General features: G+C 42.8%; 1 protein-coding gene across 1 annotated transcript in view; it reads right to left on the reverse strand.

Moving 5' to 3' along the window:
- LOC137369758 (A disintegrin and metalloproteinase with thrombospondin motifs 12-like) overlaps positions 1–16436 on the reverse strand; it is a 780536-nt gene that overhangs the window by 302455 nt on the left and 461645 nt on the right. Inside the window, exon 12 of the mRNA XM_068031165.1 lies at positions 9927–10096. Within this exon, the coding sequence (XP_067887266.1) occupies positions 9927–10096 (170 nt within the window). The remainder of the gene's footprint in view (positions 1–9926; positions 10097–16436) is intronic.

The raw sequence follows: 16436 nt of genomic DNA on the forward strand, positions 1-16436 counted from the left end.
AATGGCGTCAGCCGCCTTTGCGCAGGCGCGGACACCATTTTTAAAGGGCTTCAACCCCTACATTTCAATTTAAATATTTAAAGACAGATTGATCTTAAAAATTTCAATAAATTGATCTTGCCCTCTCCTACTGCTCCCAATTACAATAGATTTAATTACCTGCCCTCTCCCACTCCCACTCCCAAAACACTTACCATGTGCACCTGACCTTCCCCCCCCCCCCCATGAAGTGCATCAACTTTAAACTTTATCCCTTCCCACCATTCCCTACACAGTGACCCTGCTTCTCCCACCCCACCCCCCGCACAGAGAAACTTACCTGCCCCGCCCCCCCCCCCCTCCCACCCCTGCTCCCCACCAGTGTTCCATCTCGGTTCGCTGGACAGGGATCCGAAGGTGTGGGAGTGCAGGTTACCAGTAAAAATATGGCACCGGAACAGTCGGCGGGAGCATAAAGGTAATTTATTCATTAATTTAAATTAATTTACATATTTAAATTGGGCTGTCGTTGCCAAGCAGCCGGGGGGGTGGGACCGCCACGAGGCCTTGCCACCGCCGGCAATATCGGTCTGAACCTTCCCGGTTGGGGTTTGTGGTGGGCCTCTCCCGGAGGCATTGTCCAGCATCCCCCACCCCCGCCATGATCCCGACATCGGGGGGATCTGTAAAATTCACTCCAGCAATTTTAACGTTAGCGTCTGAAGTGGTGTTACAGGATTAAAACTGTACAAATTATTTCAATTTTAAAACAATTTCCATTATAAAACAACCTTAATATGGAAAATAGTCCCAAGGCACCCCAAAGAGGCACAAGGAAAATATATTGCCAGGTTAAAAAAGGAGATGTAGGAGAGGTCACTGGGATCTTCATCAAGGAGATGGGTTTTAGGGAAGGACTTAAGGGAGTAGAAGAGGTAAATAGGCAGAAGTGTTTGCAAAGGAACTTCTAAGAGGACAATCAATCTACTTACTGCTGGACTACAGTGTAAAGAAAAAATCAAGCTTCCTTAAGGTTTCTTAACCCCAAGAGTGTATATTATGTCATGAACGTGCTTCCATTGTTAATTTTCTTTGAGGGCTTGTGTTCAAAAGACTGTGAAAATACTGAGGAGATGCTGGACTTGTTTTTTATTAAAAAAGGGTTGCTGGAAGGAAATTTGGGACTTTGTTTAAAAACAAACACTTACTGTAAGTCACAAGTCTTAAGTAAACAGCCGGAACCTTGCTGATTGTTGGGAGTTGTTTACAGAGAAGTGACAAGTCTAGATTTATGGTGTTCAGGAATTGGTTTTGTTTCTGAACTGTTTGAATAGGCAGTTAGGATGTAAACCTGCTAAGAGAGAGAGGGCACCAGCTCATCCTGTTCCACCTGTTTGAGAAACCCTGAGAATCCAGCATGAGAACTGTAGAAACTGATGCAGCAGTTTCCTGAGAAGCTTCTGCAAAACTTTCTTTCGACATCCTGTGAACGAACTACTTCTGAAAAGATCCCAGTGACCACTGCATGTGTCTAGTGACACCCATCTACATGTATCTGGTTGCCAGACAAAAGAACCATTTGGAAAATTCCATATCTTATCTTTATTCTTTAAGAATTAACAAGTATTTGGCCAAAGTTTTTTTTTATTTCTTTGTAAAGTTGATCTCTTTATTTTTCCTTGAACCAGTGTGTGTGTTCTGGGTTATTTAGAAGGGAATATATTTATACTTTCATATTTCAACCGTGTGTTAATAAGCTTTGCATCTTTATTGAATAAATCTTGTTTTATAATATAACAATTTTGTTGTTTCTTAAAGAAACCTGGTTGGTGGATTTTTATTCTGAAACTAAAATAGATAAAGTATATAATTGGCCGTATCGGTAACTGGGTAAAACATTTAAATATATGTTGTGACCCATGCAGAAGTGGAACTAGAGAAAGATGCAATCCTCCATCCTTGGTCATGAGAATTATGACAAAGGTAAAATACTGTCGATGCTGGAAATCTGAAATGAAAACAGAAAACGCTGGAGATAATTAGCAGGTCAGGCAGCGACTGTTTCTCTCTCCATAGGTGCTTGTGATGAAACATAGGTATAATAGGCTTAATTAAGTAGAATTTAGATATAGTTAATATATTATACCTTTTCGAATTAAAGATTGAATAAATGGTCAGTTTTCAAGACTCACTGACATTCCCCTTTAAGAAGGTAGAGTTAGAAATTTCAAGGTCCCTGTTACAATAGAATGTGAACCAGAAACACCTTTTAAGTTGGAAAATCCATTTCAGTGTTTCTGTTGCCAGGGACTTGGAGGATAACCACACATTGAAACATCCTGTGTGACATCAGTAAGAGGTAGCAATAAACTTAATTGATAGTGTTAGTATATGTAGACAGATCAACTCAAAGGATTGCTACAAGGTACCATTAAAAAATGCAATTAAAGATAATAAAATAAAAAATGAAATAGTACTGACAGGAACAGATGTCAAGTAAACACAATTATAAACATTTTGACCAGATAAATGTTCACAACAAGAGCAGGGGAATTCCAACAAAACATTAAGTGGAGATGTTAGTTAATGAGACTACCATATATGGATTTCAAGAGCATGTAGAACACAAACAGAAAGGTAACACTTATATGCTAAAAGGTCAGATGATACTTAAGAAACAGTATAAAATGAGAGTTTCTGAAGCAAAAATTAGAAGTATTGAATTCCTCATCAATACTTCTCACCCTATGGCTTACTTGGGGAATTTAAGGTAAAAGTTTAGTTTAAATTTGGATGGATATTTTAAGATATTTTGCTGTAACATTCACAGGGTTAAACTTTTCGATTCTATTTTAGAAATAAGATTGTGTTACATCTCTTAGTAAGATTTGATATAGTTTTTTAAAAATCATTCATGGGATGTGGGCCTCGCTCCCCAGGACAGCATTTATTGCCCATCCCTAGTTGCCCTTGAGAAGGTGGTGGTGAACTGCTTTCTTGAACCCCTGCAGTCCATGTGGGATAGGTACACCCACAGTGCTGTTAGGAAGGGAGTTTCAGGATTTTGATCCAGCGACAGTGAAGGAACGGCGATATAGTTCCAAGTCAGGATGGTGTGTGACTTGGAGGGGAACTTGCAGGTGGTGGTCCCATGCATTTGCTGCCCTTGTCCTTCTAGGTGGTAGAGGTCGCGGGTTTAGAAGGTGCTGTCTAAGGAGCCTTGGTGCATTGCTGCAGTGCATCTTGTAGATGGTACACACTGCTGCCACGGTGCGTCAGTGGTGGAGGGAGTGAATGTTTGTGGATGGGGTACCAATCAAGCAGACTATTTTGTCCTGGATGGTGTCGAGCCTCTTGCGTGTTGTTGGAGCTGCACCCAGCCAGGCAAGTAGACAGTATTCTATCACATTCCTATAAGAATTTGTCTGGTTTGAACTTAATTAAGGGGGATTCATAGGGATGTAAGCCTGATTTGGTTTAGTCCTTATAAGGGGTTAAAGTCAGAAATCACTTTAGTTGGTGCACAAAATATGTCTCGTTGTTAACAGAATCCTGTACTTATATGTTAGTCAACAAAGAACAAAGAACAGTACAGCACAGGAACAGGCCATTCGGCCCTTCAAGCCTGCGCCGATCTTGATGCCTGCCTAAACTAACACCTTCTGCACTTCCGGGGCCCATATCCCTCTATTCCCTTCTTATTCATATATTTGTCAAGATGTCTCTTAAACGTCGCTATCGTATCTGCTTCCACCACCTCCCCTGGCAGCAAGTTCCAGGCACTCACCACCCTCTGTGTAAAAAAACTTGCCTCGCACATCCCCTCTAAACTTTGCCCCTCGCACCTTAAACCTATGTCCCCTAGTAACTGACTCTTCCACCCGGGGAAAAAGCTTCTGACTATCCACTCTGTCTATGCCGCTCATAACTTTGTAAACCTCTATCATGTCGCCCCTCCACCTCCGTCGTTCCAAAAAAAAAAATCCGAGTTTTTCCAACCTCTCCTCATAGCTAATGCCCTCCAGACCAGGCAACATCCTGGTAAACCTCCTCTGTACCCTCTCCAAAGCCTCCACGTCCTTCTGGTAGTGTGGCAACCAGAATTGCATGCAATATTCTAAGTGTGGCCTAGCTAAGGTTCTGTACAGCTGCAACATGACTTGCCAATTTTTGTACTCTATGCCCCGACCGATGAAGGCAAGCATGCCGTATGCCTTCTTGACTACCTTATCCACCTGCATTGCCACTTTCAGTGACCTGTGGACCTGTACGCCCAGATCTCTCTGCCTGTCAATACTCCTAAGGGTTCTGCCATTTACTGTATACCTCCCACCTGCATTAGACCTTCCAAAATGCATTACCTCACATTTGTCCGGATTAAACTCCACTGCCATTTCTCTGCCCAAGTCTCCAACCGATTTATATCCTGCCGTATCCTCTGACAATCCTCATCATTATCCACAACTCCACCAACCTTTGTGTCATCCGCAAACTTACTAATCAGAGTAGCTACATTTTCCTCCAAATCATTTATATATACTACAAACAGCAAAGGTCCCAGCACTGATCCCTGCGGAACACCACTAGTCACATCCCTCCATTCAGAAAAACACCCATCCACTGTTACCCTCTGTCTTCTGTGACAGAGCCAGTTCTGTATCCATCTTGCCAGCTCACCTCTGATCCCGTGTGACTTCACCTTTTGCACCAGTCTGCCATGCAGGACCTTGTCAAAGACTTTACTAAAGTCCATATAGACAACATCCACCGCCCTTCCTTCATCAATCATCTTCGTCACTTCCTCAAAAAACTCAATCAAATTAGTAAGACACGACCTCCCCTTCACAAAACCATGCTGCCTCTCGCTAATAAGTTCGTTTGTTTCCAAATGGGAGTAAATCCTGTCCCGAAGAATCCTCTCTAATAGTTTCCCTACCACTGACATAAGGCTCACCGGCCTATAATTTCCTGGATTATCCTTACCACCCTTCTTAAACAAAGGAACAACATTGGCTATTCTCCAGTCCTCTGGGACCTCACCTGTCGCCAATGAGGATGCAAAGATTTCTGTCAAGGCCCCAGCAATTTCTTCCCTTGCCTCCCTCAGTATTCTAGGGTAGATCCCATCAGGCCCTGGGGACTTATCTATCTTAATGATTTAATGATTATTTTAGATTTGTAAGGAAGGAATGTTTACTGTGAAGGAGTGTTTACTATGAAGGAGTGTTTTTTGTCCGTGGTATTAAGACCCAGATTTAAGAATCTAGAGACGGCAAACTCTTAAATCAGAACTCCCTCATTCTACTTTTGAGGTTTGGAAATTTCCTTTAAAGTTCACTTTAAGTCCTAGTTGAGATTATGTCCTGATGCATTTTAACTCCTAGTTCAGGCTGAGTTCAGATATAATGGCTAATGAAGACGGGATTGGCTTAATTTTCCCATTGGGTGATTCATCAACTTGTTTTAGTAGGTTAGAGAATCCCATTCTGCTGCCTCAGGTCGATCAGGTGGTAGTCTTTGAGATAGATAATGTTGATGCCGATGGTTCAGTTAGAGCTCATGGTACTATTGTGGCTGACCCCCAGGAGGAAGGGATAGCACATATTCAGTGGGATAATCAGACTGATACCCCAGACCCACAACATTCCTCAATAATAAAGTGTACGCCTGCACAATTGGGTGGCCTAATGACTGGTGCACGACAGGGTGGGCATATCCATGGTAGAATTGTAGGTCCTGGGTCTCCCTACCTGCGAGGTGGCCAGAGGTCTCAGATTAGATGGCTTCCTCACAAGGAGGGTTGTCATCAGAATTTGTGGGAGGATTACAGACAGCTACTGGTTAGCTTCAAATGAAACAGGCACTTGTCCAGGCTTTTGCTAATGATGGGAGTGGCACAGTGGTTAGCACCGCAGCCTCACAGCTCCAGCGACCCGGGTTCGATTCTGGGTACTGCCTGTGCGGAGTTTGCAAGTTCTCCCTGTGACAACGTGGGTTTTCGCCGGGTGCTCTGGTTTCCACCCACAGCCAAAGACTTGCAGGTTGATAGGTAAATTGGCCATTATAAATTGCCCCTAGTATAGGTAAGGGAATTGAGGGAAGGTGGGGATGTCAGAGGGTAATGGGATTAATGTAGGATTAGTATAAATGGGTGGTTGATGGTTGGCACAGACTCGGTGGGCCGAAGGGCCTGTTTCATTGCTGTATCTTTAAATAAATCAAATCAATAAATGGTGCTGCAGGCTTTTCTTTGTCTGTGGGACAACCAGTGCAGTCTCAAATTACACTCCGAGGCAATGTGAATCTTAAATCTATATATGCCATGAGGGCCAGCCTGGTCTAAGCAACCAAGATAAAACAAGTTGGATTTTAAACAACCTTGATAGACTTGACACTTGGTGTCAAGGCTGGAGTGCTACATATTTACAACAGCTCCTTGACACTCTGCTGAACTCTGATCTAGTCCCCCTGACCAATATGTGCAACAGCTGGATACAAAAATATGCCCACCTCCTGACCGCAACTCAGGGAGGGCTTGTTACGGGCTCAATCACAGAAATCCTTCAAAATACAGTTCGGTTGAATGGTTTGGTGGCCACCTATCGATTAGGTAAGGACCTTAACACATGGCAACTGGGAAATTGTTCACCATTGTCTGGCTTAGATTAGCTTGTGAAGTGCTTTGTCTGCTACTCTTGATAACCAGCAGAGGTGGGATAATGTTGAATGCATTATCTGCTCAAACCATGCCTTGCTGGGTCTGCCCCATACTAAGCCTGTGGTCCAACCGGATCCTAAGGTTAAAAATAATACAGACAATGTCTCTGCTACACACAGACAGGGACAAAATAGAACATGGACTCCTTCTTGTTCCAGCCGCCCGCAGACTCGTTCCTTTGGACCCCCGGATGGGCGCTCTGGTTGGTCTGCAGCACCATCTCTCCAGGAGCGCAAGCGGCATATTTCCCTGGAATGGTGGAAATGGTCTAGCACCACACCTTGTCGAGATAGCAGGGTCAGCTGGGATCCCTATGGGAATGAATTTTACACTGGCCATTCCTATCACAGAGTAACGGGAGGTTCCAGGGCGCTCAGAGGCAGCAATCAGAAAGACACCTGACAGGATCGGCATCCATCCCAAGGGGGCGATAGTCGTGCATGTAAGCTTTCTGATCCATCACCTAAGGAATCGGGAAAGCATAAGACTCCTAAGAGGGAGGGGCAGACTTCAGTTAAAGTCATCAGAAATCGAGGCAGGGCTGATAGTCAGGACTCAGAAGCATCTGACTCTCCACAGTGAAAGGCTGGCACACAGCCAGGGTCTCTCGAATTCCCCTATGCCTGGCAACATTACCCACAGCTGAACTCTTTGATCCAGGAGCTGATTACTTAGTCATGGATCCTGTAATTATAACAACTCAGTGATCAGATTTGGGAAACCCAATTTATCAGTTATCAGTAGGGGATTTACAAAGTGTAAGACACAGTGGATTGATTTTCATGCAATTCCTGTTACTATCTATGGTATTACAGCCACCCTGGAGGTGGGATTAGTACGTGATTTGGTTTGCCGTCTTATTATCGGACAGCCTGATATTAAATACTTCCTTAAGATCACGTCCAGGCCTGTGGAGGCATCCACGGACCAGAATGACTGACAAAAATATATTCAGGCACAGCTAGATCGCACCTGCCTGGGGGGAGGGTTGGGTATAAGGGTTTTTTGGAACAGCTCCTAAACAATTACTACCCTTATCTACGGCGTCATCTGAATCAATGTGGCAATGTAGATATAGAACCTCACTCTCTTGATGCAGGCTAGCACAAGCCCAGGAAACAGTGGCCTATTCAGGAGTAAAAAGAGAAACTAGACACAATTCAATATACCCGAACTTTGAAAAATCTGCAGGCAAATTTAGGACTCCTGAACTTTGCTAGATTTTTTACACCGACTTTTGCTGAGCTCTCAGCACCTCTGTATGTTAGAGTAGGCGAGACAGTAAAAGGCCCATTCATTTTTTTCCCCACATGATTACTTGAAATTGCAACAACTGTGATGTACAGAATGCTATAGATTTGGAGCAAAGGAACTTGCAGGTCCCACTTAATTTTCATTTAAAACATCTCCTAAAGTAGCTGTTGTAGTTTTTTACAATGAAAATCGAATTGTGCTCGTTCAGTTTCATTCTTATAATTTTTCCAATGTTGAAAGACGGTACAATAAAAAGGAAAGGGTCATGACGATGATGGTTCAGTGCCTCATTAAAGCACAACCCCTTCAAGGGACACACCCTATTACAATTTATACTGAAATACCAGACTTGAGATCAGTTTTGCAAATGGCCTCTGATGAGAAGAGCCACTCAAATCCGATACGACAAATGGGCCTCCTTTTTGAATGATTCTACACTTATTTTAAATTTCTATCTTCAGACATGGACTTAGAACACCTCCCTGTTATGGAAGATGATGATACCATTGTAAATTGCCCCTAGTGTAGGTAGGTGGTAGGAGAATTGAGGGAAGGTGAGGATGTGGTAGGGAAAATGGGATTAATGTAGGATTAGTATAAATGGGTGATTGATGGTCGGCACAGACTCGGTGGGCCGAAGGGCTTGTTTCAGTGCTGTATCTCTCTATGACTCTCTCTATTTCAGTGTTTCTCTTGCCAGGGACTTGGGAGGATAAACATACATTGAAACATCCTGTGTGACATCAGTAAGAGGTAGCAACAAACTTAATTAATAGTGTTGGTAAAATGTAGACAGATCGACTCAAAAGGTTGCTACAAGATACCATAAAAAACACAATCATAGATAATAAAACAATAAAATGGAATAGTACTTTCAGGAACAAGAGGCCAAGTAAACACAATTATAAACATTTTGACCAGATAAATGCTCACAACAAGAGCAGGGGAATTCCAGCAAAACATTAAGTGGAGATGTTAGTTAATGAGACTACCATATATGGATTTCAAGAGCAGGAAAAACACACACAGAAAGGTAACACCTATATGCTAAAATGTCAAATAATACCTAAGAAACAGTATAAACATGAAAGTATTTGAAACAAAAATTAGAAGTATTGAATTCCTCATCAATACTTCTCACCCTATGGCTTACTTGGGGAATTTAAGGTAAAAGTTTACTTTAAATTTTGATGGATATTCTAAGATATTTTGCTGTAGCATTAGCAGGGTTAAACTTTTTAATTCTATTTTAGAAATAAGATTATGTGTTACATCTCTTAGTAATATTTGATACTGTGATATATTTATCCACTTAAAAGTGTATTGCATGTTAAATTTTTAAATAAATATGTAAAAGTTAATAAATCGTCTCATGTAGCATTCTGTATACAACTACAAGAACCCGCTCTCTGTGTCTCTTTAAGTGGACAGATACGTATTGAAGAGCATTCCCCAGACCCTTATAATATCTGGGATATTTATGACTTAGCCATAATTATTTTAAAATTAGGCTATCCGAAAGATAGTAAGATTCTCTGTTAGTTTTCTTTCTTTGAGGGAAAACTAGTTCAATTCTTTGGACCCAAATAAATGTCTATAAGAATTTGTCTGGTTTGAACTTAATTAAGGGAGATTCAAAGGGATGCACATCTGATTTGGTTTAGTCCCTATAAGGGGTTAAAGTCATAAATCACTTCAGCTTGACCTGCTGAGTATTTCCAGCATTTTTTGTTTTTATTTTAGTGAATATTATGAATGTGGACGTGGGGAACAGTGCACACTGCAGGAAGCTCCAGCTATCAATTTTAATGGATACATGATCATACCGACATTCTGATCTTCCTGTCTAAATTCTCAACATGTGCTCCAGCATTCAAACCTCCATCACAAGAGCCAGAGTTCATAAAATCTATCCTTTAGTCTCAATCAGGTTTGGACTACTAGGTAGAAAAATTGATCCAAATGAACTACATACCAATATGATGGACTGGAACCCAAGAGTACAGTTCATTTTTGTAAAGAACGGTGTCGAACTCGCTGCACTGCATCTGACGGAACGTAGGTGTCTCCTGCAGACATGGCTTGACATTACAAATGCGATATCGTTTACGTTTTCCGGTACAGTACTTCCCACCAAACTTTGGACTGGACAAAAGAAAAATGACCTTAGTAGAACACTGGTGTTTCCGATAGCATTTCTGTGGACACTTAAATGTGAAGTCGAACAATTCTCGACCTTGACTGTTAACGTTATTTTACTGTCACAGCAGAAACTTCGCTGGATTAAATTTTTTTAGAGGCACTAACAATAAATTTGAACGCACCATCGTCAACTTTTTAATTTACACCAATCCACAGGTGAAGCATTCATACCAACTCTGTGCTCATTACAGACTAAGACTACATTGCGCACTGTATTATTCACTGATTTCAATGAGGTAGGTATTTGAACTTATCACGTGCCTTTATGTCCTCACAATGTCCTGAAGTGTTTCAAAGGCAAAAAATACCTTCTGAAGTGCAGTCTCTGGTGTAATGTAAACAACTGCAGCAGCCAATTTGCACACAACAAAATGACATAAAGCAATGTCATGAATGAACAAATTTTGTTTCACTGGTCCTGGTTGATATATAAATCGGAAAACTCCTTCCTATTCTTCAAATCGTGCCCTGGGGTCTTATATACTCACCTGACAAAGGGGATTTTTTTATTTGTGGGATCTGGATGTTGCTGGCAAAATACCAACCTAATTGTCATTCAGGAGGTGGTGGTGACCCGCCTTGTTGAACCGCTGCATTCCATGTGGTGTAGGTACACCCACAGTGTTGTTAGCGGGAGAGTTCCAAAATTTTTCCACAGTGGCAGTAAAGGAACGAAGATATAGTTCAAAGTCAGGATGTTGTCTGAGTTGAAAGGGAATTTGCAGGTGATGGTGTTCCCATGCATCTGCTGTTCTTGTCCATCTAGGCAGTAGCGGTTGTTGGTTTGGGAAGGTGCTGTTGAAGACGTTTTGGCGAGTTGCTGCAGTGCACCTTGTAGATGTTACACACTGCAGCTATGGTGCGTCAGTGATGGAGGGTGAATGCTCAGGCGATGAATGGGGTGCCAGTCAAGTAGGCTGTTATGTTCTGGATAGTGCTGAGATAATTGAGTATTGTTGGAGCTGCACTCATCCATGCAAGTGGACAGTATTCCATCACACTCCTGACTTGTGCTTTGTACATGGTGGACAGGCATTGGGGAGTCAGAAGGTGAGTTACTCGCCACAGAATTCCCAGCCTCTGACCTGCTCTTGCAGCCATAGTATTTATATCGCTGCTCCAGTTAAGATTCTGGTCAATGGTGACCTCCAGGATGCTGATGGTACGGGATTCAACAATGGTAATTACCATTCAACGTCGAGGTCGGTCATTACCTGGCACTTACATGGCTTGCAGAAGGTGGAAAGGCATTGGGGAGTCTGGAGGTGGGTGAATCATTTACTGAAGAATGTCTAGCCTCTGACCTACTCTTGTAGCCACAGTATTTATCTGGCTGGTCCAGTTAAGTTTCTGGTCAATGATGATCCTCAGGATCTTGATGGGGGATTCTGCAATGTTAATTAAGCGTCAAGGGGAGATGGTCAAACTCTCTCTTGTTGGAGATGGTCATTGCCCGGCACCTGAGTTGTACGAATGTTATTTACTGCTTATCAGCCTGAGCCTAAATGCTGCCCAGGGCTTGTTGTATCGGGTCACGGACTGCTTCATTATCTGAGGAGTTGCAAATGGAACTGAACACTGTGCAATCATCAGCAAACATCCCCAATTCTGACTTGATGATGGAAGAAGGTCATTGATGAATCAGCTGAAGGTGGTTGGGCCTAGGACAGTACACTGAGGAACTTCTGAAGTGATGTCCTGGGGCTGAGATGATTGGTTTCCAATAAACACAACCATTTTCCTTTGTGCTAGGTATGACTCCAACCAGTGGATGCTTTTCCCCAGACTTCCATTGATTTCAATTTCACCACGCGTCCTTGATGCCAAAAATGTTGCCTTGATGTCAAGGGCATGTAACTCTGACTTCACCTGTAGAATTCAACTCTTTGTCCATGATGGACCAAGGATGTACTGAAGAATGTCCAGCCTCTGACCTACTTTTGTAGCCACAGTATTTATGTGACTGGTCCAGTTACGTTTCTGATCAGTGATGATCCCTAGGATCTTGATGGGGGATTCTGCAATGTTAATTTGGATGTAAATATAGGGGGCATGATCAAGAAGTTTTCAGATGACACAAGGATTGGCCGTGTGGTAGATAATGAGGTGGATAGCTGTAGGCTGCAGGAAGATATTGATGTTCTGGTCAGATGGGCAGAAAAGTGGCAAATGGCATTCAGCCCGGAGAAGTGTGAGGTGATGAATTTGGGGAGGTCAAACAATGCAAAGGAATACACAATTAATGGGAAAATACTGAGACATGGAGAGGAAGTGATGCACTTGGGGAGGGCAAATAAAGTGAGGGAATACATAATAAACGGGAGGATATTAAGAGGGGTAGAAGAAGTGAGAGATCTTGGAGTACATGTCCACATGTCCCTAAAGGTGGCAGGACAGGTAGCTAGAGTGGTGAAGAAGGCATACGGAATGCTTTCCTTTACTGGCAGAGGTATAGAATATAAAAGCAGGGATGTAATGCCGGAACTGTACAAAATGCTGGTTAGGCCACAGCTGGAGTATCGTGTACAGTTCTACTCACCACATTACAGGAAGGACATAATTGCTCTGGAGAGAGTACAGAGGAGATTTACAAGAATGTTGCCAAGGCTTGAAAGTTACAGCTATGAAGAAAGATTAGATAGGCCAGGGTTGTTTTCCTTAGACGGAGGAAGCTGAGGGGTGACTTAATTGAGGTGTACAAAATTATGAGGGGCCTAGATAGAGTGGACAGGAAGGACCTATTTCCCCTAGTGGAAAGGTCAATTACCAGGAGGCACAGATTTAAGGTGATTGGTTGAAGGATTAGAGGGGACATGAGGAAAATCTTTTTCGCCCAGAGGGTGGTGGGAGTCCGGAAGTCACTGCCAGGAATGGTGGTGGAGGCAGAAACCCTCAATTCTTTTAAAAGGTATCTGGACATGCACCTGAAGTTCTGTAACCTGCAAGACTACGGACCAGGTGCTGGAAGGTGGGATTAGATTGAGCGGCTAGTTTTTTGCGGCCGGCACGGACATGACAGGCTGAATGGCCTCTTTCTGTGCTGTAATTTTTCTATGGTTCTATGGAAGCGAGGGACCTTGTAGTGAATGTCCACAGATCCCTGAAGGTAGCAGGACAGGTCGATAAGGAGGTTAAGAAGGCAAATGGAATTCTTTCTTTTATTAGCCAAGGTATAGAATACAAGAGCAGGCAGGTTATGCTGAAACTGTATAACGCATTGGTTAGGTCACAACTTGAGTACTGTGTGCAGTTCTGGACGCCTCATTACAGAAAGGATGTAATTGCACTAGAGATGGTACAGAGGAGAATTATGAGGATGTTGCCAGGACTGGAAAAATGCAGGTCTGAGGAAAGATTGGATAGGCTGGGGTTGTTCTCCTTGGAACAGAGAAGACTGAGAGGAGATCTGATTGAAATGTACAAAATTTTAAAGGGCCTGGATAGAGTGGAGGTGAAGGGCCTATTCACCTTAGCAGAGAAGTCAGTGACTAGGGGGTATAGATTTAACGTGATTGGTAGAAAAATTGAGGGGAAGATGAGGAAAAACATTTTCACCCAGAAGGTGGTGGGGGTCTGGAACTCACTGCCTGAAAGTGTAGTTGAGGCAGAAACCCTCAACTCATTCAAAAGGAGTCTGGATATGCACCTCAGGGCTACGGACCAAATGCTGGAAGGTAGGATTAGAATGGGTGGATCGTTTTTTGGTCAGCACAGACACGATGGGCCAAGTGGCCTCTTTCTTAAACTTTCTATGGCTCTATGATTCTAAGTCTGAAGCTCAGTGGTCCAGGCAGAACCCAAACTGAGCATCAGTGAGCAGGCTATTGCTGAGTAAATGCTGCTTCACAGAACTGTTGACGACACCTTCCATCATTTTACTGATTATTGAAAGTAGGCTGATAGGGTAGTAATTGTCCGGATTGGATGTCCTACTTTTTTTTTGTACAGGACATACCTAGTCAATTTTCCACTTTGTCAGGTGTTATAACCAGTGTTATTGCCATACTGGAACAGCTTGGCTGGGGTCATGGATAGTTCTGAAACACAAGTCTTCAGCACTACAGCTGGGATGTTGTCAGAGTCCTAACCTTTGCTGTATCCAGTGTGCTCAACCACTTCTTGATATCATGTGGAGTGAATCGGATTGACTGAATTCTGGCATCTGTGATGGTGAGGCATGATGGAGGAGTCTGGTCTATTTTTTGAGAGGTATGATCCTGTGAGTATGTCTATTTCAGGCCATTGCTTGTCTAGTCTGTGGGACAGTTCTCCAAATTTTGGCCCAAGTCCCCACATGCTACTAAGGAGGACTTGCAGGAACAACTGGACTCGGTGTGCCTTTGTCATGTCTAATGCCTAGGTCGATGCTAGATGGTCTGTTCCGTTTTATTCTTATTAAACTTTTTCGTAGAGGTTTAATGCAATTGAGTGGCTGGCACAGCCATTTCAAACACATTGCTGAAGGTCTGAAGTCACATATAGGTCAGACCAGGTAAAGATGGCAGATTTCCTTCCCAGAAGGACATTTGTGAAGCAGATGGGTTTTTACAACATTCCGTAGTTTCATGGTCACCATTCCTGATACTAGCTTTGTACTCTGGTTTATTAATGAACTGAATTTAAGTTCACCATCTGCTGTGGTGGGATTTGAACACATATCTCCAGATCATTAGTCCATGTCTCTGGTTTACTAATCCAGTAATATAACTAACATGCACTCTACCCGATAGTTGACTACCTCATTCAAAAGACTCCCTAAGTGCTAAGCTTAACTGCTAGCCTAGATTTAAGTGCTCACATCCTTAACTGGTGCTTGAACGCACAATCATCTACCTGACTGGCAACAGTGCAATCACTGAACCAAGTAGACAGGCTCATAACTCATCTTCAGTTAGAATACCGTCAAAAAGACTGCCAATTGGCTCTCAAGAGAGAAAAGATGTAGCTCACATTGATGAGAGTTCTCTGGGGTGAAAAACTCTCGATACCGATCCCACACTTTGAGCAAAGAGCTACACTTGAGATGAGGGAGACAAGGAGGGAAGAAGGAAAGACTTGCATTTGTATAGCACCTTTCATGAACTCAGGATTTTCCAAGATGCTTTAGAGCCAATGAAATACTTTTGATGTGAAGTTAGAGTTGTAACGAAGGAAGGAAAGAAGGAATTAACTTGCATTTATATTGCATTGCAGTGCCAATTCTGACTCACACTGCTTCAAGAATAGCTTCCTGCTGCAGTCACCAGATCAAAGAATTTATGCTTACATCTCTGATCTGAATTAATGCTATGCAACATGAGCAATTTAAGGAGACTCATGCTTGAAAATGTTACATCAGTTATTGAAATGCTGTTTGTAAATTACAATGAAATCATAATCTCCTTCAGAGCTACATTTATCAAAAGACTGTTGCTAACTAACAAACATTAGCTTTTAAAATATTAAAAACATTAATCTACACAATGCCATCATTGATGTTTAAAACTCTATGTATCCATGAGTATTTATTGAAAATTAATAAATCTCCTGTGATGCTGGTCACAAAGCAACTGTGGAGGGAGCAATTCAATGCATCTAATCATTCCACAATACAACACTACAATGGTAAATGTATGGAATTATAAATATGCTTGCTGATCCCCTATGGTGTGGCTCATGGTGAGTTAGACGATATGCTGTTTTATGCTTTGAAATGTCCAAAGTATAATCAGAATCAGTAAGTTACAACGATTTAATAAGTCAAATTTTGTTGTTATTACAGATGCCTGTGTTCATAATATCTTCAGGTTAGAATTGTGTTATAAGGCAAAGAAACTAGCACAAACAGGCTTTCTTAAGTTTAAAGAAGAAAGGTGAAATTTTATTAAACTTAAACTTAGGCCAGAATTTTATGCCACCTCAATGAGCGGGATGGTGGTGGTGGGGGGGGGGGTGGTGAGGAAATGGAGCAGGAGGCTCCGGGAGGCTTTCCCAACCCACTCCCACCTCTGCCGCTCTTTACGAAGTGTGAAGTGGTGGGGGCGAGAAACAGCCCGCCCACCCCAGGCCAATTAAGGCCCTTAAGTGACCACTTAAGGGCCTTCACCCGCCTCCACATGGATTTTACGCGTAGAAAGCGGGCGTCTTAGAGCCGGGAAAAGTCACCTGGGAAAACCAAATGGCTGCCGATCGTCCCAGCAGGGGTGGGGGCCCTGCTCAGGAGGGCCGCCCCCGCTACCCCAACCGCCCCCAGCACCCAACATGCCCCACCCTTCCCCCCAACCGGCCACACTTGCCTCACCGG

The sequence above is a fragment of the Heterodontus francisci genome, chromosome 1 (assembly GCF_036365525.1).
Source record: "Heterodontus francisci isolate sHetFra1 chromosome 1, sHetFra1.hap1, whole genome shotgun sequence".
In the NCBI taxonomy this organism is placed as follows: Eukaryota; Metazoa; Chordata; class Chondrichthyes; order Heterodontiformes; family Heterodontidae; genus Heterodontus; species Heterodontus francisci.